The 27448-nt window shown below is 42.6% G+C and overlaps 2 protein-coding genes across 9 annotated transcripts in view; one reads left to right on the top strand and one right to left on the bottom strand.

The window, feature by feature from the left end:
- The window catches only part of DNAJC3 (DnaJ heat shock protein family (Hsp40) member C3), a 71143-nt gene extending 70785 nt beyond the window's left edge, over nt 1-358 (bottom strand). The window contains exon 1 of the mRNA XM_006089831.3: nt 166-358. Within this exon, the coding sequence (XP_006089893.1) occupies nt 166-247 (82 nt within the window). The 5' untranslated portion in view covers nt 248-358. The remainder of the gene's footprint in view (nt 1-165) is intronic.
- A 1810-nt stretch (nt 359-2168) lies between these two features.
- The window catches only part of DZIP1 (DAZ interacting zinc finger protein 1), a 70467-nt gene continuing 45187 nt past the window's right edge, over nt 2169-27448 (top strand). For 3 of the 8 annotated variants that reach the window (XM_006089832.3, XM_023754714.1, XM_023754715.1), the window contains exons 1-5: nt 19455-19721; nt 20349-20446; nt 20804-21017; nt 21751-22011; nt 22127-22684. In XM_006089832.3, coding sequence (XP_006089894.1) covers nt 22009-22011; nt 22127-22684 — 561 coding nt within the window. In that variant the 5' untranslated portion in view covers nt 19455-19721; nt 20349-20446; nt 20804-21017; nt 21751-22008. Of the gene's footprint in view, nt 2190-19453; nt 19722-20348; nt 20447-20803; nt 21018-21750; nt 22012-22126; nt 22685-27448 lie in introns of those variants that run through there. The other 5 variants (XM_023754711.1, XM_023754716.1, XM_023754713.1 and 2 more) reach the window with 5 other exon arrangements.

Raw genomic sequence — 27448 nt, forward strand, 5'->3', positions numbered from 1 at the left:
GGACCAGGCGCCGGCGCCCACCCAGGGGCGGGCTCCGGCCCTGGCGCAGCCGCGCAGTCCCGGCTGCGCCCCCGGAGACTCGCGCCCGGGCCATGGCGAGGAAGTGCCGGGGACCTGACCCCAGAGCCCGCTCCTCCCGCCGGGGCAGGGCAGGGCAGGACTTACCTTCGTACTGCAGGTCCACCAGGACGAGCAGGAAGGGGAACACCGAGCCCAGGCGGCTAGTCACGGAGCCGGGGGCCACCATGTCCGAGGGCGCGGCGGGGAGAAGAGACCAGAGTGCGGGGCCCACCCGTCCCCGCTGGCGCTCCGCAGCAGCTGCGCCCGCCCGCCCGCCGACGGCTCTCGCTCAGGCCTAGGCGACAGCTGGAGCCCCCCCGAGGAAGGCGGCGGTGGGCGGGGCCCGGGCGACGCACCGCCCGCCGCGCCGCCGCCGTACAATCGCCTTCTGCCTATCCGCTCTTCTACTAGGCTCGCCGGGTCGTGGTTCGCGCTGATAGGCTGCAGAGGCCATCGCCCCGCCCCATCTCTGATAGGGTAACGTGGAAGCACGAGACGAGGCTGCGTCCGCCGGTTGCGGAGCTGTCAGGGTGCACAGACAGCCGCTGGGGGAAGGCGGCCGGGAGTCTGACTGGCAGCCGCCGAGTCCGCATGCGCAGGGGACGAAAGGCTTTTTGGATCGGGCCTGCGTGCTGCGCTAGCGAGGAGGAGGAGGATGTCAGCCAGGCGACGTTTTTCCGGGGTGCTGTTTGGAGAGGAAGGTGAAGCCGCCGCTTCGAGATGAGAAGGCGAAACCTCCCCCCAAGAAGGGAGCTTTAAAACTCCTAGAATGGGCTGGTTACCACGAGGAATCACAGAGTCCGCTCCCTGCCCCTGAGCATCTCGGGACAAATAACAGACTGAACTGGAGAAGAAAAAAAAAAAAAGCTCCAGAGAAACGGTCAGGAGTAGCTGGATGAGCTGATGGAGGCCAAAGCATTCCAGGGACAACCGGAGAGAAGCGCACATTACTGACCTAAGCCACCTATTGAGGATGGCTTGGAAGTTTGGGGACCTTCCCCCACACCCCGACTATCCAGTGGGCCAGCGTGTCCAGAAAAGAGAGCAGAATCAGCAAGGGGCTCTTGAGAGTGCGGCCAAGGTCAGCTCTAAGGGAAAAAACACCTGTTAAACGGGATCTTGCATCTTCTGCTCATCAGAGGAGACTCAACGGAAGAGATAAGATCTTGAACAAGATAAAGTTCAAGTTACTTAATTTGGCATTTTGTTTGTTCACAGTCATTTACTCTGACGTCTCCAACACGCACACTATACCCAGTGGTGTTTTACTTGAGGTAAAACAGTAATGATTTTCTGTGTTAAGCATTGTTAAGTGAAAATGATACCTTTATCAATGAACTAGAGGCCCGGTGCACGAGATTCATGCACTGTGGAGGGGGGGGGATGGGAGGGGAGACGTTCCCTCAGCCCAGCCTGCACCCTCTCTCAGTCCAGAACCCCTGGCTCCTTACATGATGCACTGAGCCCCCTGACTGAGTGGTGCTACCCCTGTGGGAGTGCACTGACCCCCAGGGGGCAGCTCCTGCATTGAGTGTCTGCCCCCTGGTGGTCAGTGCACGTCATAGCGACTGGTCTTTTTGCAGTTGAGTCTATTTGCATATTAGGGTTTTATTATATAGGGCAGGGGTCCTCAAACTTTTTAAACAGGGGGCCAGTTCACTGTCCCTCAGACTGTTGGAGGGCCGGACTATAGTTTAAAAAAAAAACTATGAACAAATTTCTATGCACACTGCACATATCTTATTTTGAAGTAAAAAAAACCAAAACTTAAAAAAAAGGCTCTCCTAACTTCAAAAAAAAAAGGCCCTACTAACTGCAAAATAAAAATAAAAAAATAGACCTCCTAACTTAAAATAAAAAAAAAATCCTAACTTGTTCTTACTTCGGTCCTCAGGCAGCAGCAGGCTCTGCACAGGCAAGCTCGTGACTCGTCCGATCACACCGGAGACAGAGAGAAGGAGGGGAGTCGGAGAGTGCGGCGCACATTCCACACATGCGCACTGCGGGCCAGGGACAAGTCGGCTGCTAAGCAACAGGCAGCAGCGGCAAAAACACCCGGCGGGCCGGATAAATGTTTCGGCAGGCCGCATGTGGCCCGCGGGCTGTAGTCTGAGGACCCCTGATATAGGGTATGTATTTGCTACTTCTGTGCTACTTCACACTTTTAGAAGAACTTGAAGTGAAAGCAGAAAGGCTTCTATTCCAAAGGAAACTAGTGCAAAGGAAATGGTTTTGAGGAAAGAAACAAAACCCAAGTTTCTGTTTAGTTGTGGTGGAAAGTAGTATGTATATAATATAACTAGTAGCCAGTGCATGAATTTGTGCATATTGAAAACAAATTAATTAGAAGAAATATTTTACCCGTAATATTGCTTATTCGCCCTTTCTCTATAATAGAAGTGTCAAACAAATTCACGATCAACAATGACAGATGGAAACACACGCATGTGATTGGCACCAGCAAGAGCTTCATATGTATCGCGCATGCATGAGTCAACTTAGCATTTTATAGATATAGAATAAACTTTCTTAATTAGACCTGCTTTCTGATTTAGCTAAACTTTTTCCAGCCTCAGTGAAGCACCCCAACTTCTCTTTCAGGTAATTGTCAGCAACACAGCAGTAAATATCAACATGAAGCAGATTATTATTATTGTAGATCACACAGGGAGAGCAAAGGGTAAAATATTTAACTGCAGCAGTGTTTGACTATATTCTGTGCAGTAGAAAACCTGAAGTCATTTTCAAGGCCCACCATTTCTTCTTTACAGTCAGGTCAAATTTCTAAGCTTTCTAAATCTTTGTTTTCCAGCTAATGAAAAGAAAATAGGATTCTACCAAATCTCCCATCTACCTACTCCAGGACTTCTGTGAGGATCAAATGAGATGAGGCATGGGGAAACACTTAACAGACATTTGGTTACAGTGTAAAATGTTTCCACCTGGCTATAAAGCAAGTTGTGTTCCTGGGCTGAAGAAACAACAAGGAGGCTAGTCCCTAGGGAGAGGAAGCCGGGTGTTGCTATGTGACGTCATTACCCAGACGGACACTTAGCATATTAGCTCGCTCTCTCTCTCTCTCTCTCTCTCTCTCTCTATATATATATATATATATATATACTAGGGGCCTGATGCACAAAATTCATGCAGGAGTAGGCCTTCCTTCCCCCGGCTGCCAGCACCGGCTTCCCTCTGGCACCTGGGACCCGGGCTTCCCTCCAGCACCCAGGGCCCGGCTTCCCTCCAGCCACTGACAGGCACCCGGGACCCGGGCTTCCCTTGCAGCCTGGCTTCATCTGGGAGGATGGAAGGACATCTGGTCTAATTAGCATATTGCACTTTTATTATTATAGACTACAGGCCCAGTGCACAAAATTCATGCATGGGTAGAGTCCCTAGGCCTGGCCGGCAATCAGGCCCGATCGGGACCTTCTGGCTACCAGCCGGGGCCTTCCTTCATTCCACACCACCCCCTGGTGGTCAGCACACATCAAAGCAAGCAATCGAACTCCCGGTCAAACTCCTGAGGGGACACTTTGCATATTAGCCTTTTATATATATAGATAGATGTGAAGTGCATAGGATTCATATCCAAGAAATGTAACCTCAAACCATGGCTATTATCTAACTTAGCTTCATCTGTAAAGTGGGTATGATCCTGATTACTTCAAAGATTTGTTTTGAGCCCAGCCGGCATGGCTCAGTTGTTGAGCATCGACCTATGAACCAGGAGGTCACCATTCGATTTCCAGTCAGGGCACATGCACGAGTTGTGGGCTCCACCCCTAGTAGGGGTTGTGCAAGAGGCAGCTGATCAATGATTCTGTCTCATCATTGATATTTCTATCTCTCTCTTCCTCTTCCCTCCTCTCTGAAATCAATAAAAATATATATTTTTTTAAAAAAGTTTGTTTTGAGGTCTCATGAAGTGTAAAGGTTCTTGTAAATTATAAAGCGTTAGACAAATATTACTCATCCTTCTGACAGAATAATGAAGAAATTCCTCTATGGAATTTCCTTGGACTATACATATACATATATTTGGTTTGCCCTTTTCCTTCTGACATCACAAGGTAGTGTTAGTGACAAAAATGGCAGATGATTTTAATGTCTACAAGTTAGTGAATACAACATCTAAATTGTGTACTGTGGTCAAGACAGCCAACAAAATGCTGACTTTACATCATGAATCATCACCAGAATACTGTCTGTGATTCTGGTCTTAAGAATAAAAGCAGAAATAGCCCTAGCTGGTTTGGCTCAGTGGATAGCCATGGACTGAAGGGTTCAGGGTTTGATTCCCATCAAGGGCATGTACCTCAGTTGCAGGCTGGATCCCAGGTTCTGGTTGGGGTGGGTGTGAGAGGCAACCAACCCATGTGTCTCTCACATCATTGTTTCTCTCTGTCTCTTCCCCATCCCTTCCACTGTCTAAAAATCTGTAGGGAACAGCTCTAGAGTTAAGCCTCAGATTGACCTGTGGCAGAGCCACAAACAAGTCCCAGCTTAGAGGGCAGAGCCCTCTTAGCATAATTAAGCTTGACTTTATGGCCGCCCCCTAGATCCTTCCTGGGTAACTAATGGGCTGTGGGAGGTGCAGCAAGTGCTGCCAAAACAAATGAAACTCACAAGAACACTGTAACTATGTTGACCACTACCTTGTTTTTCTCTGACTATAAAATAAAGCCTCAGCTTGCTGGCTGGATCCTTCTCTGTGGCCTCATCCAAGCACAGGAGATCCATCGAGCCCCAGCTATATTCTCTTTGTCTGTCTTTTCTTTAGTCCTTCACCACCACCCCCCTCCCCCAGGCTCACTGAACCCTTGGCTGTGCTGGCATGGCACAAAAATCAATGGAAAAATATCCCCTGGTGAGGATTAACAAAAACAATGAAGAATAATAAAAGCAGAGCTAAAGAAGTTCTAAGAATGGCCCTAGCTGGTTTTGCTTAATGGATAGAGTGTCGGCCTGCAGACTGAAAGGTCCCAGGTTTGATTCTTACCACTTGGAGTGCGGGTGAATTTCCCGCCAAAATATAAGATGGCTCTGTCTTTTGGTTTTGTTCCATCCACCAAAAGGGTGGATTACAAACAAATATTTGGTAATACGCAGTTACAATCGGCCCGAGTTTACACGTTTCCCGCACTCCACCGCAAATCTATATGAACCGAGTTAAAGACGGCTCCCGCGGAGTACGCGCAATTCACGCGAGCCGACTTAACTCGTTTCCCGCACTCCAAGTGTTATCAAGGGCACATGCCTGGGTTGCCAGCTTGATCCCCAGTAAGGGGCATGCAGCCAGTCAATGATTCTCTCTCATCACTGATGTTTCTCTCTCCCTCTTCCTTCCTCTCTCTGAAATCAATTTAAAAGAAAAAAGTTCTAAGAATGATTTAGGCTATTAAAAGGGAGTTTTAAACTTATTATTTTTTTACAGTGGGGCCTTGACTTAGGAGTTTAATTCGTTCCGTGACGGAGCTCGTAACTCAAATTACTCATATGTCAAATCAATTTTCACCATTACAATGACACGTGACGCTGGGCTGATGTTGTGGCGTTCACTGTGACGTTTGCTGCGCCAACTAGCAGTGGGGTATCTGAAGCTGGCTCATAACCCGAATTTTAGCTCGCAACTCAAAGCAAAAAATCGGCCGAGAGACGGCTTGTATCTCGAAAAACTCGTTAGTCGGGACACTCGTAAGTCAAGGCCCCACTGTATTTTAAAATATATTTTTTATTATTGATAGTATTATAGATATTTCCCCCTAAACTTATTCTTTAAAAACCAGGAAGTCGCCAGAGGTTTTTATACAGAAATCTGTCATTATTGAATTTAAATTTAAAACAGATTGTAGAGCAAGCATGTCAAACTCAAAGGCTAACACGGCCAAATAAACAAGGTTTAAGTTTATGTGGGCCGCAAAAAAAACCAAAAGCTTCAAATAAATGTAGGTTTATTTCAATAGAGATATGCTGAATACAAGGGCTGAAATAAATAAGTAATTGTTAACATAAAATAATAGAACATTTTAATAAAAATTAATATTTTTTCTTGAACATTAACTTACCAGACACTGAATAACTGCACAAATTAATAAGCGTAATGCAAATAAACCTATTTTTCCTGTTCTCCAAAAGCGGAATATTTCCTGTTACGCACATCAAACAAGTCAGTCCAAGACTAATGACATGGCAATTTGCTGCTAAAATATTCGCTGCTAGTATTAGTGGAGAGAAATGGTGCCTGTGCATAAGGTGCATAAGGGAAATGAATGCAACACGATTAATCAGTCATTAGCGAACATTGTAGTTCATTATTAATAACTAGAGGCCTGGTGCACGGATTCATGCACCAGCGGGGGCCCTCAGCCTGGCCTGTGCTCTCTCACAATCTGGGACCACTCTGGGGATGTAGTAGTGCATGAAGCAGCAGGCGGCCAGGGAGGAGCCTGAGCCCAGGCTGGACATCATGCCGCTCCCACTCATCCCGGCCCCGCTGCACCTGCCACAGCCCCTCGGTAGTACTGCAGCAGAGGCGAGAGAGGCTCGTGTCACTGCAGCTCCCTCTGTGGAAGCACACTGACCACCAGAGGGCAACTTCTGTGTTGAATGTCTGCCCCCTGGTGGTCAGTGCACGTCATAGCGACCAGTCGACCAGTTGTTCGGTCGTTCGGTTGCTTAGGCTTTTATATACATAGATTATGTATAATAGGATATTGAAAATTAAGTTCTGAAATTTTTATTAAAACGTTTTTTACGTACCGTTATATTGTCTGGGCAGCAAAAAATATTCACTGTGGGCTGCATGTGGCCCACAGGCCACAAGTTTGACATGTTTGTTGTAGAGGGACCAGCAGTGTGCCCAGTTAGGAGGCTATTGCAGTAGGTCAGGTGAAAGATGATGGAAGCTTGAACTATGTGGTAACTACAGAGATGGAGATGCAGAGAAGCAAACAAATGTGGCATGTATTTTGGTGCTAATAAATGGGATTGATGGGAGTAGGACCAAGTGACTTATCAGGTTACCTTTATTCAGTTAATTACTCTTTAATTGCAATACAAAAGGATAGCCTAAAGTATTTTTATACTAATTACGTTCTGGAAAAACCAACTGGCAAGAGTACATAAAATATGAAAGATTCACTTATTGGACTTCTATTACAAATTCATAGCAAGGTGTGGAAACTAAAATGAAAAAAAAATAAGCAAACAAAAAGACCTAGCTGGAGCCTAAGCCAAAATAAATATTTCCATGGACTAGAAATGGGAGGTGGGGCGTGGGGAAAACCACAACAAAGTCATGTGTAAGCAGAAGTCAAGGTCCCTTTCTAGATCTAGAAAGAGATCAAAAGTAATGCAAAGACAGTCTCCTATTCTTGGTGCGTTTACCTCATTTCTGGTAGCTCCCAGCAATCTTTGGTATTGCTTAGCTTATAGCTGCATTATTCTAGCCCAAGGGTGGGCAAACTTTTTGACTAGAGGGCCACAATGGGCTCTTAAACTGGACCGGAGGGCCGGAACAAAAGCAGAAGTCAAGGTCCCTTTCTAGATCTAGAAAGAGATCAAAAGTAATGCAAAGACAGTCTCCTATTCTTGGTTTTTTTTTAGTTTTATTCATTTCAAACGGGCCGGATCCGGCCCGCGGGCCGCTGCATTATTCTAGCCTCTGCCTTCACCTTTGCATGTATTCTTTGGTATGTTCTCTCCGTTGCTTCTTAACTAATTACATCTGCAAAGACTATTTCCAAATAAAGTCACATTCTGAGACTCTGAGTGGACATGAAATTTGAGGTAAGGAGCATTAACCCACCACAATAATGAATAAATAATCTTAAAAATTAAAAACACACAACTAGCCCCTGAAATTAAAAACACACCCTAACCCTAATACACCACACACACACACACACACACCCCTAATGGATAGAATAAGATCTATAACACGAAGTGAAAGAATTAAAAGACATTTTAAAACATTATTATAAAAAAACTCTTAGACTAAGCACACACAAAAATCTTAGTTATGATTAGAAACCCTTAGAAAATATGAGCAAAATTTTAACAAGTTTTTGTCTAGCACTTTATCTAACAGCTCCATATGAAGAGAGAGATGATCTGCCTACCAATAGGAAATTTTTTCAGATGCATGGAACATTTACAAAATCTACCAAATAATAGTTCACAGAGGAAATTTTACCAATTCCTAAGAATTGTTATCACACATTTCATATTCTCTGAACACAATGCAATTAAATTGAAAGTGAACAATAAACAGATTTTCCAACTCATGTGCTTGGTGGGGGGTAGTATGTCTCTTAATTAGTCACAGTAAGGGCAAAATCATCACAAAATTTCCAAATTATGCAAAACTAGATGATAATGAATATGCTATATTATAATTTGTGGAATGCTGCTAAAGCAAGTATTTAGAGGGAAATTCATAGCCTTAAGTGCTATGACTGAAAATAGAACCAATGACTCTCAGTGCATGGGACAATGTTCAACCAATTGAGTCACACCAGCCAAAAGGTCTTTTCAAAATTAACAAAATTTACACATAGATGAAAAATCATTTCAATGGATTCACTCTTTAGATAAAATACAGTGCTCATTAGTGTTTAAAAGAAAAAATCTCAGAGAAAAATGAAAACAAACTGCTGTAAGTCAGTAATTATTGGTATTTATCAGAATTTCTATTTTGAGGATGGTAGTGTCAAATCAGTATCTCCTTCTCTCCTTCTTGGAAATCACCCAAAGTCAAAATGATAACTAAGAGAAAAGCAAAGTACAACCTCAGCAAGATGCAGGAGACTGTTAAAACTCCAATCCCCAAAGTAGGAGGGATGCCAAGCAATACAGGAATCAAAAAAAGGATGCTTGCTAGTGCACATTTCAGGAAAATTCAACAAGATACTTCTCCAGGGCCCTAGCCTGTTTGGCTCAGTGGATAGAGCGTCGGCCTGTGGACTGAAGGGTCCTGGGTTTGATTCCAGTCAAGAACACATGCCCAGGTTGTGGGCTCAATCCCTAGTGGGGGGCGTGCAGAAGGCAGCCGATCAATGATTCTCTCTCATCCTTGACGTTTCTATCTCCCTCTCCCTCTCCCTTCCTCTCTGAAATCAATAAAAATATATTTTAAAAAAATAAAAAGATACTTCTCCAGGGTTAGAGGCATATCCTGTAATGAAAAACCTAAATTCCTTGTTTGCAACAAGGAGAATGGCATGCACTGGTTGGTGACAGAAGCTTCTTCGATTGGTTCCAAGAAGCAAAAGAAGAGAAGAGAAATATGTGATGAACAGCCTGTCTCCCTTTTCTGGAGAAATAAAAAGCTAGACTAATTCATACAAAAACTTAGATCAAAAGGGAAATTATAACTGGTGTGGAATACAGCCCGATTTCTTCCTCTATACAAACTTCCTACAAATGTAGTTTTAGGAAAAATTTTCCTTATTCAAAGATAAGTAATTTAAAATGACAAAATTGAATGGCCAATAGCACATGAAAAATTGCTCAACCTGATTTTTCACCAGGAAAATGAAAATTGAAATAATAATGAGATACCACTACACACCCCCTAGGACGGCTTACAATGAAAAATGATTGACAATATCAAGTGTTGCAAGCATTTGGAACAACTGTAACTCTCAAACATTGATGGGAGTGTGATATGGTACAACCACTTTGGGAAATTGTTTGATAATGTGCTCAAAGTTAAATCTTTATTTACTCAATGACCTAGAAATTCCACTCTGAGGTATTGATCTTAAAGAAATGAAAACACATGTTCACAAAAGGCCTGTACAATAGTTTACAGAGCAACTTTCTGTGTAATAGTCACAAATTGAAAATGTTTCATTCTCTACAAACTTTGATAAATTCACCCATACAATCATTTTTAAAACGCAAACACATACTCTGGATTCTCTTCAAATCGCATAAATCTTTTGCCTTTTTGAAAACGCAAACACAACACTATGTAATGTAACAATAACGTGAATATAGTTAACAATACTGAACTGTACACTTAAGAGTGGCTAAAATGGTGACATTTTATGTATATTTTACCACAACTTTAAAAAATAATAAAATTATGTACTGTATAATTTATTTACATAAAGAATTTCAAGAAGAGCTAACACTAATCTATAGTGACAGAGGTCAGAATAGAAATTAGTTATGAATTGGGAGTATTATCTGTAAAGCAAATAAGGCAGCTTTCATATTGAAATTATTCTATATTTCAATCTAGGTGATGGATCACAGATCATTATATATTTCAGTGGTACATATACTGTGAAACATATATATATGAGTGTATATATATACATATATATATATGATGTACACCTAATATTTAGCACTTTCCTATATATGTATAATATATCAAAAGAACAAAGCAGAGCTAAAGAGCCTAGAAAAGAAATGGAGAAATAAAAATAGGATTAATTGAAAACTGACAAAACTCAGGAAAGATGTGGAAGAAACAAAAGTTATAACAATGAAGGTCAAGTTGGAAATGAAAATCCTGCTAACACCTAGTAAGAGAAATGGGATATAGGAATAAGAAAAGTAAGCAAAATGAAATTAAGCAAAATGTTAAAAAGATTTAAATTTGAGTGGTGGCTACCTGGGTGTGTTAACTTGTGAGAATTCAACTGAGCTATACATTTACTATTTGTGTGGTTTTCTATATGTCTAACATACTTTAAATAAAAATGTTTATTAAAATAAGGATTGACAGAAAAAGAGTTGATGTGAAAGATAGGCAAACAATTTCCAATTATACATTTGAGTTTCCAAAGGAGAAAATGGAAACAAGTGAATAAATGTGTCAAAATATAGTGTAAGAAAAATTTCCAAGAAAAAAGGAGGACTTGAATCTGTATATTAAAAGAACACTTTTTATACCAGGAAAAATTCTAAAACTGTCAAATCTTAAAACATATCCAGGTAAAATTAATTTTTTCTAAATTTTAAAGAAAAAGAAATAACACTATGGACAGCCAGACAAAAAGTTCAAATCATTTATAAGAGGAAATAAATTTAGGATGGGGCAGTCATTTCTAAACATTCAACGCTATAAGACAATTGAGCAAAACTGATTTAAGAATAAAGGCCATAAGTAGCTGGTTTGGCTCAGTGGATAGAGTGTCAGCCTGTGGACCAAAGGGTCCCAGGTTCGATTCTGGTCAAGGGCAAGTACCTCAGTTGCAGGCTCCTCCCAGGCCTGGGCCCTTGTCAGGGCACGTGCAGGAGGCAACCAATCAATGCGTTTCTCTCTCATCGATATTTTCCTCTCTCTTCTACTCTCTCTAAAATCAATGGAAAAATATCCTCAGGTGAGGAATAAAAAATAAATAAAATAAAATCCACATCACAAAAAGAAAAGCAAAATAAAGGCCTCAGATCAGCAATTTTGGATATGAAAGAACACCTGGATATTGTTCCTATGAGTCATTCCTAAATAATTTTTTTTGTATTCATATATTATACTTGCCTCTAAGAGAAATAATCTCATGGTGTTTCATTTAAGAGTAGATTCTTTCCCACCCTCTTTATCACAATCCTAAATTTCCAGTCTTCCACCAGATCGGGTTGGATTCATTACGGTCAGAGCCACAATTATAATATTTAGCTGATATCTTTGCACATATCACTTGTTTTTCCTACCTTTTCGTTTTAACATAATTTTACACTTAAATGTCACAAGGATATTCTCCAGGCAGTTGCCTGCATTGAGGATATTGTAGATACTGCAGCACTGGTTTTCTACCATGGGGAGGCAGGACTCATCTAAGGTTATTACACAGGGCGGGAAGACGCCCGGGTGCCTAATAACATGAAGCTGCCATACAGACCCACACTGCCTCCTTCTGGCCTTCCTTTATTTATTTATTTTTGTTGTTTTTGTTTGTTTTGTTCATCTTCACCGGACTTTTCAACTGATTTTTAGAGAGAGAGTTGAAAGGAGAGATAGAGAGAGAATAGCATTGGTTCCCTCTCACACGGATCCGCGTGCAACTGAGGTCTGTGCACTTGGCCCGAATCAAACCGGCAACCCTTCAGTTCGAGGGCTGGAGCTCTAACCACCGGATAGGGCTGGCCAGACTTTAAATGGGACATATTTATATGTCCTTGTAAAAAAAGTTACAAAGCTAGTACAAAATATCTTCTGAGACCCTTCATCCAGTCCCCCAACTTGCTATATTGTTATGTTTGCTTTCTCGTTCTCTCTCTTTTCTCATTTATTTGGAAGTTGCCCTGTATTCCTAAATACTTCAGTGTGTATTTCCTAAAAACAAATATTCTCTTACAATACCACAATACAACTATCAAAACTGGGAAAAGAATATTGATACAATACTCACTACTCTTGGTATCAGATTTTATTAAAATTTTGCCATCTGCCTGAGTTGTATTCAGGTGTCATGTTTCTTAAATTCCCTTCATTTGGAACAATACCTCAGTCTTACCTTGTCTTTCATGACCTTGACATTTTGATGAGTCTAGGCCAGTTATTTTGAAAATGTCTGTGAATTTGGGTTTGCAAATCACATTGCAATTTCTTTGGGGGGGGGGTATTTAATCTTCCATTAAAAAATGAACGTTTTCATTTTCTCAATGAATTTAAAAGGATATTTTAACACCTTGGGGTACATTTAGTTCCTAATGTCTTTCAGTTCAGCAAGCACAGAATGCCTTCTTAGGGGACTCATTCCATGTCCTAACTGCAGTTCAGGTGATATTGTCTTGCCCCAAGCTATCTTTGGCATTTCCCAGGGTGTTTTGTTGTTACCAGATCTTCTGTTGTTCTATTAGCTCTGTTGTTGTCACCTCTATGATTAATCTCAAAGGGCAGCCTAATATGCCTATATGCCTTGGTCCACTCAGCTTAAAAAAATACTGAATTTGTTATAAAGGTTCTTTCCTGGAAAACTAGGGCAGAGCAAAATATTTATACCCCAAAGAAAGAAAATACATAAACCTAGACATGCTGAACTATTTTGAGCAGTTTCCTTATTCTTGCATAACTAAAATCTAGCCATAGATTGGTTTGGATGTTGGAAGTTACTCATAAAACAACTGCAGTCTCCTCTCTTTGCCTTAGTGCTATCTGGATGAACTGCCACATTAAGCTGTTCAAATTTTTAGTCTGAGGTTGTTTCAAGTTAAATCTTATTCTCCTTTGTAGATCCCAAGTAGTTCTTACCATCTCTGATCTATCTTATAGTTCTGTAGTAGATTTTATTATTGTTCCACATTATTTCCTTTCTTATAAAAGGATTTACATTCCCGGCTGTACCCCTGTGAGCTTCAGTGACTTGTTTGAGAGTATACTTTCTTTCTCTATTCACATTTGGATTTTATCACGTGATTTGCTTTGGCTAATTGAATGTGATTAGAAGTAATGTACTTCCCAGCAGAGATATCAAGAGACAACGTTATGATGTAACCATTCTGCCAAAAGAAAAGCATGTCCCAGATAGGGGCTGTTACTTTTATCCGGGTTCTGTAAGGAGACCACATGGAGTGAAGTCACAACAAACATATAACAACTGCTGTATAGCATAAGCAATAGACCTTTCTATCATAAATACAAAAATTTGGGGAACTGTTTGTTACCTCAGCATGATCTACTACAAACCAAGTAATACCATTTCTGCTTATCAGCCACTGTATATGAATTCCTAAAATCCATATTGCTGGTTGGAATAAAGACTTGATGAGAGAGAGAAAGAGAGAGAGAGAAAGAGGGGGGGGGGGATTAGGACCGATTCTTGAACCCTGCCTCCCCTTATAATTCTAAGTGAGGATAAAATTAGAAGGCAGGGGAACAAGAGAGAAGGAAAAACTGAGCAATGGCATCCTATCTAATAAAGAGGCGATATGCAAACTGACCATCACTCCAACACACAAGATGGCCACCACCATGTGGTCAAAGATGGCCACCACAAGATGGCCAGCAGGGGAGGGCAGTTGGGGGGAACCAGACCTGAAAGGGAGAGCAGTTGGGGGGGACCAGGCCAGCAGGGGAGGACAGTTGGAGGTGATCAGGCTGGCAGGGGAGCAGTTAGGTGTTGATCAGGCTGGCAGGGGAGCGGTTAGGGGTGATCAGGCTGGCAGGCAGAAGCGGTTAGGGGCAATCAGGCAGGCAGGCAGGCAAGCAGTTGGGAGCCAGCAGTCCCAGATTGTGAGAGGGATGTCTCAGATTGGAGAGGGTGCAGGTTGGGCTGAGGGACACCCCCTGCACCCCATGCATGAATTTCATGCACCGGGCCTCTAGTTTATCTATAAAAGAAAAATAATTTATCTCCTTTTCTAAACAACAGTGACTGTCTTTCCTTGTGGAGCTGGTAGGATCCTAAAATCTGGATGAAGGAAGCTAAGATCCCAGACTCTAGATGGAGAAGCTATAGGTGATGGGGAAAAGAATATCCCTAAGAGAAGGAAATTCAGACTACTCAAAGGGATATAAAGGTGCTATCCTTTCCTCTGCCTTGTCTTTATCTTCAAATCTTGAAGAAAAGCAGGAGGATACCTTTCTCAAAGGCCAGGCCATCGAATGGGTGGTAAAGGGCGAAAGTTGATACTGTTCAGACTTGACATCTGTTACTCATCTGCTCAGAATATCCTCCTTTTGGGAACTATCACTCCCTGCATGCAGTTTTGTTGGGTGCTGTACCATTGATGGGTATCTCCATCACAGCCCATTTTGCTGCTACTGATACTATTGTAATAACCTGGTTATTAATTAACAGGAAAGGAAAGGGAAAGCCAGATAATATAGGTATGCCATTTGTACAGTTTTGCCAGAAAGCTGCAGTTTAACATTCTGCAGAGCTGTTTCCCACAGATCCTGGAGGAAGGGACTGGACAAAGGAAGAATAGATGCAAGACCAGTAAAATCTAGGTCAGCGGTTCTCAACCTGTGGGTCGCAACCCCTTTGGCAGTCGAACGACCCTTTCACAGGGGTCGCCTAAGACCATCCTGCATATCAGATATTTACATTATGATTCATAACAGTAGCAACATTACAGTTATGAAGTAGCAACGAAAACAATTTTATGGTTGGGTCACAACATGAGGAACTGTATTTAAAGGGCCAGAAGGTTGAGAACCACTGGTCTAGGTGATGTGGGAAAATGTGACTACCTGTCAGTCCCACCTGGGAACAGGGCATTGGCCAGAATAGGCGTGGTCATTGCAAGGGTTCAAAATCTGAGATACATAAGCTCCTGAACAAAGGGAGTTCTCTTTCTTGGCCCTCTTGCTCTCTTAGGACTCTTGTTGCAGGGGGCACACTTCCCTGCATTCTCCCACATGGCTCACAGCCATGTAGACCCCACACATTGGACTAATGGATAACAATTAGCCTGGTGCTCTGCTGGAGTTAACTCCACCATGGAACGAAAACTCTAGACACTGACTGTGCTTCTAGCTCTGTTGAATCCCCAGCTGCACCTTTTCCAAGACTAGTTTAAGGGAAATGGGGCTTTGGAAACTGAAGGATGTAATTTCACATGAATAAAAATCACTCATTCTCCTGTGTGAGACTTAGAAATTTTTTTTCTCAGCATATCATAAGAACACCACTCCCACTAGCATTGGAGAAATTCCACCCGCACAAGTTTCTGATAGCACTACCACCACGATAGGGGCCCATCAGAAACATGACCCACACTAGGTCCATCACATTCTCTTTCATAAAAACTTGAATCTTGAGCAGCATTTCAAAGGGCTAAAGAAGGAATATGGAACTGAATTACCTTTGTAGCAGTTGGAATCGCCTCCTTTTGGGAACTATCCCAAATCTGAAGCTCACCTGGTTACTACTTTTCATGAGGCCTGGTTGTTCAATTTCCCCTTTGATATTGTAAGCTATCCAATATCCTTTCAGGAACCCCACCCCTTTAAGTTCACAGAATCGGTTTCTATTGTTGACAAGCAAAAAAACTTAACTAATATGGAAATTAATGCTTGAAATGGGCACCCTTGGGGAAATGTTGGGTTTTGAGATTAGTTATTTGGCTAATATAAGGCAAAAGAATTTGAGGCTCCTGTTAACAGTTTGTCCACTAAGGTTGGTGCTCTGAGAGCTAACTAGTTGTTGCCACTGACCAATTTAAAGGGATGAAGAATGCTGGACAACTAGGCATAATGATTATTTTTCACCTAATTTAAAACAAGTACAAGATCAAATCTCAAAATTTCACTGTGGCACTATCCAGCTCTTTCTGTGACATTAATAGAAAAAACTCTGTTTCTATCTAGATCTGTAAGACTGAGGACATAAAAAAAAGACAAAACCAGAAACTGATTTTGTGGGTTGGGTTCAGAGCCTTTTATATGAATGAGAGAGTTGATCAGAAGATAGTGAATCCATGCAAATGGCAACATTTAAGAGGATCTGTAATACTGAATGCAGTGGTTCTCAAAGTGGGACCCCAGACAGTGGCATCACCTGGAAACTTGCTAGAAATGCAAATTTTCTAGCCCCAGCCCAGACTTGCTAAACCAAAAACGTTAGAGGTGAGCACAGCTATCTGTGTTTTAACAAGTCTTCAAGGGAACCCTGAAGAAAGTTTGAGAGCAGTTGAGGTAAAGGATTTGAAGTCCTCAAACCATCCTGAATTAATTCCTCACTCTCCTTTCTTAGCTGAGAAAGCTTTGTCACCTTTGCATGTGAGAACTAACAATTTTCCTAGCAGGAGCCAAGCCACATTGTTGCTATGGCAACCAGAGTACAAATTTAGGATGGCCTTGGGGGTAAGAGTGTGGAGGTGGGGAAATCTTGGATATTGGTACAGAATAGTTACAAATCTAGAAGTTGTAGAAATTTGTTAATTTATATCACCCGCAAAATTGGAAGAATGTTTGTGGGAATAGATTTTGAGGTTGCTAGGTCAAGGAGCATGGTCCTTATTTTGGATCAAGTAAAACATATAGTTGTGGCATGGCTGGTGTGGCTCAGTGGCTGAGTGTCAATCTATGAACCAGGAGGTCACATGCCTGACCTATGAACCTGGTCAGGGCACATGCCCAGGTTGTGGGCTCAAACCTGACTCTCCCTCATCATTGATGAATCTATCTCTCTCCTCTCCCTTTCTCTCTCTCTCTCTCTCTCTCTCTCTCTCTCTCTCTCTCTCTCTCTCTCTCTCTCTCTCTCTCTCAAAAAAAAAAAAAAAAAGTGTTGATCTATGAACCAGGAGGTCATAGTTTGATTCCTGGTCAGGGCATATGTCCAGGTTGTTTCTACTCCTCTCTCTCCCTCTTCCTTCCTCTCTGAAATCAATAAAAATATCTTCTTTTTAAACAAAAGTATAATTGTGAGTACTTACCAGTGATTGTGTATTCAGTTTGTAACAAGCTAGGGAAAGATTGTTCAATGTAAACATGCACTGAACTTTGTCCCCCAACAAATTACATACCAAAAGTCAGAAATCCCGTAACAAGTATATAAGAAGGAATTTAAAAAACTTCAGGAAATGGGGAATAAAGGTTTGGATAGATTATGCTCATCTAGTCCAGGCACCTCCTCACATATTTAATACGAACTTTTATTTTAGTAATAAAAAATATAGACTGGTATGAGATAACAGTGTGCCTTTAGTGTAGATGCCAAAGCCATTATAGGTAGCTCAAGCAAAAAGGTAATTGCACCCAGTTAGATGCTTGCAAATCATTGAAGGAGTTAAAGGAGTGTGGGGTGGTGAGTGCAGCATTGGAACTGTTAAGTTCAGGACTTTGATCCTCTGATAAAAAAGCCAGTGTAGCCACTGCTATCTCAACAGCCACTTGACACATTGAAAGTTGTGACTAGAAATTTTCTCATACTTGCTATTTTCAAACAAGAGAAATAGGAACAAAAAATTAAAATAAATTCAGCTACATTTTTATTTGCTTCCCATAAATATAATCAATATTCATCAATATTTCCCCCTTTTAAGGATCATGTCTGTCTACAAAACCAAATATTTATTTGAGCACATACTAAATGTGCTCAATGTGCTAAACACTTGAGGATCTCAGTCTGGTGGAGAAGAAAGATACCCAAATAATTAAAAATTTTAATTAATTATCACAGTCACTCCCCAATCAGCTGTGATAACTGGTATAAAGGGTTTAAAAGGATGAAGAATGTATGGTTGCTGCTATGCCATGTCAACTGGTTTATCTTCTTTCTTCCAACTCTGCATATGTGGGATAATATATTGACAATGGGGAGTGGGGAATGCAAGGAACTCAAATGGTGTATCATCAAACAGTGTTAATTAAGCAATCATCTTACACACACACACACACACACACACACACACCTACCTCAAAAGATATTGGCCTTATTTACCTTATAGTACCTGAAATTTCTATCTAGAAATATTTGCCATACCACTATGGAGGATTTTTAGACGGATCTTGGATTCTCTTTCCAATTTAAGCACTTTAAAATTAGACACATTTTAAAATCCCACCAAGGCTGTCCTAGGCCTTATGATTTCCAGTAAAAACGAAAGCATGGAATTCAACATAAATACTTAGTGCTGTATTACCACGTTGGAAGAATTTTGCTAAATAAAGTATGGTACAAAGTTGACTCAGTCAGGACAAGGCACGAGTAACCTGTTGTTGTACAGAAAAAAATCTGTAGTTACTCATTTTTTAATTGAAGAATCATCTTCTTTTGCTACAGCAGACACTAAGATTTTGCAAAAGAGGCATCAAATTTCTCAATCTGAGTCAACCTCATGGTTGTTAAAATGACTGTTAAAAATGCATGCTTTCTGGATTGCTCATTATTTTAAAATACTGAATTTTGCCCCGTTGTCAGACCATATGTTCCAACTTTACGAGGAGGTTCAATAAATGGTCACACTACTCTTACCCACAACTCCCTTCTCCCCACACCGTGGCACTTTCAACAAACAGAGACCTATGCCTCCTCCTAAAGTGGGCATAAGTGAGAGACTCCGAAACCTAGGGTGCTTCACTTGCAAAGTTGCCCAATCCGTTTTCCACGTCACACGTCACTCAAATGCAGGGCTGCACTACGCTGCCTCTTCAAGGTCCCTTGCATTTGCACATTTCTGCGATTAAAAAGAGTCTCTTCTTGGGAGTGGATTCACGTAAAGCCCCTATATGACATTAGCTCGCTGAAGGCCAGGCCAACTGCAGGGTTAGAGTGAATCTGGTTTCTCTTTGAAAAACCTCCTTGGAGCGAGCATCCCACACCCGCATCCGAGTGGGCCCGGCACCACGTGTCTGCACCAACAGCCGGATTGGCCGAGCGCGTTTTATCGCTGCAGTCTAGACATGCAAGGTCCCGCCCAGCTGCCAGAAGAGCTGGGGAGCGGAGAGAAGAGGCCAGAGAAAGATCGCGGAGGGGAGGGGGGCGGGAGGGGGGTGGGGGATCCAGAGGCGTCAGCGGCCTGGAATCTGGGAGGGCCCGGAGCAGAGCCTGGCGGCTGCCTTGCCACAACTTGCCCAGACCAGACAGGCTTCAACCTACGTCTTGCAAGGAGCCGGCTCGCCGCTTCCCGCTCAGCTGCTCCCGGGCCACTGTGGACCTGCCCGCGCTAGCAGCGCATCTGGGGTCTGGGTCCCCGGCATCGCCCCCCGCCGCTGGCAGCGCCCGGGGCCCGCCCAGGAGCGCGCAGCTGGGGTGAGCCGAGGCCTGGGATGCGCCAGGCGCTCCGGGGAGTCCGCGGCAGATGGGGCGTCTGGGGGTCGGTGCAGCCGGGTCCTCTTCCCGCTCCCCAGGCTGTGAGCAGAGGCGCTGCAGACCCCGCTAGCATGGCTGCCGCAGCCCCCGTTCCCATTCGCCTTCAAAGGGGCGACGCCAAGGCCCCAGGGGAGCCAGCGGCTCCCGACCTTTGTCTTTGCGGGTTCGGGCGCCTGCCCCGCTGGCGGCCCTGCTGGGGGATGGGGGACAGAGAGAACGGGAAAGCGTGCCCCCTTCATTCCTGGCCCGGCCATCTTGCGGACCAGATTCAATCAAGGAGCGAGGATGGCCAGCCCCTTGGCGCCAGAGTGGGACCAGAGTGGCGGCGGCTAAAAGAAATGGGTGTCTCCGGCCCGCGTGCCTCCTGCCTAGACTGCAGTGGGGGCCTGTGGACAGTCTCCCACGTTCAGCTCCAAGGGCTTGGTCCTAGAGCGCGGCAGAAAATACAGGGATAAGGGGTGGAAGCTGACATTTACTTTAAGCGCCTAATTCATGTGGTCCTTCTTTATCCACACGTTCCTTCGGCGAATTCTTAACGCCTCTGCCTGCCTGTCTGTCCTATGCTAGGTGCTGGGAATATAACGGTGAGCAAGAGAGACCTCGGCCCTTGTTCCCGCTGATCCTGCAGCCCAGTGGATGGAGTCCACAGCCTACAGACCTGCCAGGTCGGTATCCTGATCCCCTTTGAACTGAGGCCTAGTAGTGCTGACATAACTTGTTCTAGGCCAGGCAGCAAGTAAATGGAAGACTCAGACTTTGAACCTACATCTTTAAGACTTTTATGCTGGGTGCAGTGAATCCGTAATAGCTACCCCCTCCCCCGCCCCCCAGTTCCATTAAATGTTATTTGGATGTATGGTTTCTATGAAGTCATAGGAAGCGTATGCTTGTTTCCTGGATGCTTTTATGTTGGTTTATTTGTAGTGACAATATCTGGAAAGTGGTAAAAATATTGGATATTACAGCTATGCTTCTGGTTACTCTGAATTGTATTTTTCTTTCCTCTGTTCTTTGGCTGTTAGGAAAGACAAAAGTTTTCCTGATGGTTGGTCCAAGCCAGGGCTCCCTGGTGGATTGAGGAATGTCTGGCTTTTCCTCAGCTCATTGATCTCTGTGGTAGCCACAGGCAGCCCTCAGAAGACCCCAAGAATGAGAGGCCCGAGGTCTACAAGTTGCTGCTAGAAATTTTTTAGCCTCTCCAAAAAACAGAATGCAGCTGCCACACGAGTTTGTAAGGTAGATACCAGAGCCCCGTAAAACTTGATGGTAAAGCTGATGGTTAAAGTTCCCCTCCGTGTATTTTTTTTTTATCTTCACATTTTGAAAAATACATCCTTTTGGAAAGACAAAGTATTAAATATTCGGGGAAGTTTTTTGGTTTGTACTTCTATCACTGTTAACTTAGGTGGCCAACCCACAGAAGAAGAAAGAGTCCATTTAAAAAAGTATCTTTCATGTAAGATATGTAGAAAGCGTATCATCAAATACAATTAACTACACCATAAATTTATTGAGGTATCCTATACAAAATGCACCCTTATTTTCGGTGAATACATTTGATGAATTTTATCAAATGTACATGCCTGGGGAATCAACAAAACAATCAAAATATAGAATATTGTTTATTATACTCCAAAGTGTCTTTGTGCCCTTTGGCAGCCAGTCCCCCTATATCCCAGTTAATTTTACAGTTTCGTTGCTTAATGTTTTCTAAATGATGTGTAAAAAATAAGGATGAATAGCTATTTCTGATCACAAAACCTAAAGCGACAATAGCAGTGAATAACCTCAGTATGGCAACTGGGACCCACAGGGCCCTGCGATGTGCATCCCTGGGCTTTAGGGACACGTCCTGCCCAAAGGCCAGGGAGGGTGGTACCCCGGGGAGCGGACGCTCAGGAGGTGCCCTCTCTGGGTGGACGCGTGTGTCCACTCAGGCTCGTCCAGGAGTTCTTCTCTGGTCCCACAGGTCCCTGGGCGCTCGCTGACCACGAGGGGGGGCCGGCGCGCCCTTTGCTCCCAGTCCCCGGGGCCGGGGACGCTGCCATAGCAACGGCGGAGACGCTCAGAGCTTAGGCCGCTGCCTCCAGCGCCGCCGCCTCCAGAGAGCTGGCTTTCTCCTGATCGTGAGGAGCGGGGCGGCGGCGGTCCGGGAGGCGGCCCGGGCCCAGTAGCCGTGTGCACCCTGTCCTCCGATGCCAGCAGAGGTGGCCAATTTGCTGCAAGCATGGTAAGAGCTGGAGGCCTGGACGCCCGTCTGCAGACGCCGGGCTAGGGGCGGCCGCGGGAGGCGGGGCCGCGGGACTCAGCTCCCCTGCCACTGCCGCCGTGTCTCCCTCCCACAGCCCTTCCACAAGCAGGTCTACTACCCACTCACCAACGGTCTCGAGGGTTCTGAAGCCTCCGGAGGGGCCGCGGCGGGCGCGGCCGCCATGGCCTGTTTCCCTCCCAGCGCGGCGACGGGTTCCCTGCCCTTCTTCCAGTTCCGGCCGCGGCTGGAGAGTGTGGACTGGCGGCGGCTGAGCGCCATCGACGTGGACAAGGTGGCGGGGGCAGTGGACGTGCTCACGCTGCAGGAGAACATCATGAACATCACCTTCTGCAAGCTGGAGGACGAGAAGTGCCCGCACTGCCAGTCGGGGGTGGACCCCGTGCTGCTGAAGCTCATCCGCCTGGCGCAGCTGTCCATCGAGTACCTGATGCACTCGCAGGAGTTCCTCACCTCGCAGCTGCACGCCGTGGAGGAGCGGCTGCACCTGAGCCTGGCCAACTGCGAGCAGAGCAAGGAGCTCCTCAGCAAGCAGGCCGGCGAGATCAAGTTCCTCAAGGAAGAGTGCAAGCGCAGGAAAAAGATGATCGCCACCCAGCAGATGATGATGGAGGCCAAAGCCAGCTATTACCAGGTGTGTTGTGATTAGAATTCATAACCCCCCAAAACCTCAGTTCCCACTAGCTGGGATACTGATAGGCCTTTCTATCACCTTTTTGTTGTTGTTTGCTTTGGTTTTTTTTTTTTTTTAAACATTTGTACTGTACATTAGAAAAACAGCATATTTAAATGAACCGAAACAGTAATGTTAACTAACAGATGACATGGTTCATTATTTTCTTTTAGAGTACCATAGGATTAATGATTAAACAAGTAACGTGGTCTGCAGTGCTTTATTTAAGCCAGGTACATGCTGGTTATTTAAGAAGCTGTTTCCTTTTCCTAATCCAAGTAATGAAAAATAAACCATGTACAAATTGCAAATGAGATCGGCCCCCAAGATCTGGAATTATTACATTTGTGGATTTTTCTCATTTTTTTTCCCAAAATCTTTTCACATTTACAGAAAAGTTGCAATAATAGTGCAAAGAACTTCCATATACCCTTCAACCAAATTCATAAGTTATTAACATTTGCTTATTTCCTTTGCTTCTATCCATATTATTGAACCATTTGACAGTAAGTTGCAGACTCCTACATATTTCATATTTCCTAGGAATGAGAAAACTCACTAATATAACAAGAGTATTTTACAAATAAAAGATATTTCTTTTCTGTTGTTAATCTTATTTCTAAGGCAGAGTCTTTGTGCAAGAAATAGGATTCCTAAACCTCTTGCTACTTCTCATTGAAAAGCATGATCTGGCTTTTATTAAGTTCCTAATTACTGTAAGATCTGTTATAAAGCACAGTGATGGTAGATCAGATAGTGTTGGCTTTGGGGCCTGACAGACCAAGTTGTTGATGTGTATCAACAATTTATTCAAGTGGCTAGTATTCCATTGTGTACATGTATCAAAGTTTGTTAACCTTTAACCTTTGAATGATGTTTTGCATGGTTCCAGTGTTTGGCTATTGTGAATAATTCTGATATGAACATTCACGTGCAGGTTTTTATGTGAACTTACGTGTGAGTGTTTTCTATAGAAATTTTAAGTTCATAGCAAAATTGAGGGGAAGGTACAGAAAGTTCCCATATACTCCCTTGCCCCCACACATGCGTAGCTTCCTCCATTATCAATATCCTCCACCATAGTGGAAATTTATTGCAATTGATGAGCCTATATTGACACATCATTATCACCCAAAGTTCATAGTATACTTATGGTTTGCTCTTGTGTTGTATATTCTATGGGTTTTGACAAATGTTTAATGACCTATATCCATCATTTTGGTAGTATATGGAATATTCTCATTGCCCTAAAAATCCTCTGTGCTCTGCCTATTCATCCTCCTTGCCCTCCAAAACTGGCAACTACTGATCTTTTTACTGTTTCCATACTTTTGCCTTTTCCAGAATGTCCTATAGTTGGACTCATACAGGATATAGCATTTTCATATTGGCTTCTTATACTTAGTAATATGCATTTCAGGTTTTTAATAAATGTGTTTGTATTGATTTTAGAGAGAGAGGAAGGGAGAGGGAGAGATAGAAACATCAATGAAAGAGAAACATTAATCCGCTACCTCCTGCATGCCCCCTACTGAGGATCTGGGGCATGTTCTCTGAACGGGAATCAAACCCAGGACCTCTTGGTACATGATTGATGCTCAACCAACTGAGCCATACCGACCAGGCCATTTCAGGTTCTTCCATGTTGCTTCAAGGTTTGCTGGCTCATTTCTTTTTAGTGTTGAGTAATATTCCGTTATCTAGATGGACCATAGTTTATTCATTCACCTACTGAAGAACACCCTGGTTGCTTCCATGCTTGGGCAATTATTAAGAAAGTTTCTATAAACATCTTTATGAAGGTTTTTGTGTGGCCATAAATTTTTAATTCCTTTGGGTAAATGACAAGGAACGTGATTGCTGGGTTGTATAGTAAGACTGTGTTTAGTGTTGTATGAAACTGTCAAAGTGGCTCTACCATGTTGCATTTCCACCAGCAGTGAATGAGAGTCCGGCTGCTCCACATTCTCACCATCATTTTGTCAGTGGTCAATATTTTGGCCATTCTAATATGTGTGTGGTGGTATCTCATTGCTTAAATTTGCATTTCCTTGATGGCATATTATGTGAAACATCATTTCATATGCTTATTTGCCATCTGTATCTTTTCTCTGGTGAGGTGTCTTTTAAGGTCTTTGGCCCATTTTTTAGTTGGGTTATTTGTTTTCTTCTTGTTGAGTTTTAAGAGTTCTTTATATAGTTTGTATAGCAATTCTTTACCAGTTGTGTGTTTTGCAAGTATTTTCTCTCAGTCTGTGTTTTGCCTTCTCATTCTCTTGACTTTGTCTTTTGCAGAGCAGAAGTTTTTAATTTTAATGAAGTTCTACTTATCAATTACTTTTTCATGGGTGTGTATTTGGCATTGTAACTAAGAAGGCATCACCATACCTAAGGTCATCTAGGTTTTCTCCTATGTTATTTTCTAGGAATTTTATAGTTTTGCATTTTACATTTAGGTCTGTGATCCACTTTGAGTTAGATTTGCACGGGGTATCAGTATATAAATTCTGTGTCTAGATCCATTTTTTCCCTTTATATATAGATGTCCATTTGTTCCAGCACCATTGTTGAAGAGACTATCTTTGTTCCCCTGTATTGCTTTTGCTTCTTTGTCAAAAAGCAGAAGACTATATTTATATAGGTTTATATCTGGGCACTCTATTCTGTTCCATTGATTTATTTGTCTATTTTTTAGCCAATACAACAGTGTCTTGATTACTGTAACTCTACATAGTAAGTCTTAAAATTGGGTAGTATCAGTCTTCCAACTTTGTCCTTTGTCAATATTGTGTTGACTATTCTGGCTCTTATACTTCTTTCTATAAAATTTAGAATCAGTTTGTTAATTTGTTAAATTTAGAATCACAAAATAACTTGCTGGGATTTTGGTTGGGATTGCATTGAATCTATAGATCAAATTGGGAAGAACTGGCACCTTCCCATTTTGAGTCTTCTTATCCATTAACATGGATATCCATTTAATTCTTTGATTTTGTTCATCAGAATTTTGAAACTTTCCTTATTTAGATCTTGTACATATTTTGTTAGATTTATACCTAAATATTTCATTCTTGGGGAGTGCTGATGTAAATGGCATTGTGTTTTTAATTTCAAATTTCACTTACAATGTTAAAATATAGAAAAACAGTTGTTTTTAGTATATTAACCTTATATTCTGCAATTTTAAAATACCTGGTTATTAGTTTTCGGTCAATTCTTTTGGACTTTCTACATGGACATGTTGTCTGCAAACAAAGACATTTCTGTGTCTTCCTTATCAGTCTGTATATCTTTTATTTCATTTTCTTGTCTTATTGCATTGTATGGTGTTGAAAAGCAGTGGTGAGGGGATATCCTTGCCTTGTACCTGATCTTAGCTGGGAAGCTTTGAGTTTCTCACCATTAAGTATGATGTTAGCTATAGGTTTTTGTGGATAGTCTTTATTAAGTTGAAAGTTCCTCTCTCCCCTGGAATTTTTAACTCTCAAACCATCCACTCTCATCCTCAAGCAGTTTGTCGATTACAGTTTAGGTTTTCTTACCCTGCACTGGATCCTCTGGGGCTTTTTGCCGCTAAGTCTCTGCTCTGGTAAACTGTGACTCCAGGTCTCTCCAAGCTCGGGCAGTGGTTTGCCCTGTGTTCTCCCTTCTCTCACAGATCCCGGAAGAATTGATTTTTCAGTCTGTCCAGCTTTTTACTTGTTGTTAGGATGGAGTGGTGATTTTCAAGCTCCCTACCTGCCCATCCAGAAACTGTAAACCTCTTAGATTTGTCTTGTTTTGTTTTTTTTGTCATACAGAAGTTTCATCATACAGTAGTCAAAATGTCAGTCTTCTCTGTTTGGAATAGAAATCCCTTCTGAGCTCATGACTGTTGTGTGTTATTAAAATAGTTAAAATATTATTTTCATTTTTGGAAACTAAAAGTTACTTCTAGGACAGCGGTTCTCAACCTGTGGGTTGCGACCCCTTTGGCGGTCCAGCGACCCTTTCACAGGGGTCGCCTAAGACCATCCTGCATATCAGATATTTACATTACGATTCATAACAATAGCAACATTACAGTTATGAAGTAGCAACGAAAATAATTTTATGGTTGGGTCACAACATAAGGAACTGTATTAAAGGACCAGAAGGTTGAGAACCACTGTTCTACGATTTCTCATCCCCCGCACCCCCCCACCCCCTCGCGCCCAGTGCTGTGCATAGCCCCAGAGTTCACACTTACACCTGAGTCAATGTGGGAAGTCCCTAAAATACTGTGAGGCAATTAGAGCATTCATCATAAGCAGAAAAGGCTGAAAAGATTCTTTGAAGATTCTCTGAAATGCAATGCTGAGAAATATGCCATAACACTAGTTTTCTGGAACACTAGAACTTGACGTTGTGATGCAGCCATACTAAGAGTAAGGCAGTACAGGAATAGAAGACCATGTAAATAGCACAATGGAGATGAAACAGTGGAATCCAAACTGAGAGAAAATCTGCAGGACAAATGTTCAGTTTCTTCAGCAGAAGAATTGCAAGGAAAAAAAGAGACGGAGCAGCAATCTATAGACTAAAAGCGAACTAAGGGATGTAACAATCAATTGCAAAATATGGCTTTATTTGGATCCTGATTTAAAACAAACTAAAAATCTTTTCTAAGACAATGTGTGAAATATTGGGGAAAATAAACAAATGGTTGGATATTTGTTGAATATAAAGGAATTAATATTCATGTTT

The sequence above is a fragment of the Myotis lucifugus genome, unplaced genomic scaffold, assembly GCF_000147115.1.
Source record: "Myotis lucifugus unplaced genomic scaffold, Myoluc2.0 scaffold_64, whole genome shotgun sequence".
Taxonomy (NCBI): Eukaryota; Metazoa; Chordata; class Mammalia; order Chiroptera; family Vespertilionidae; genus Myotis; species Myotis lucifugus.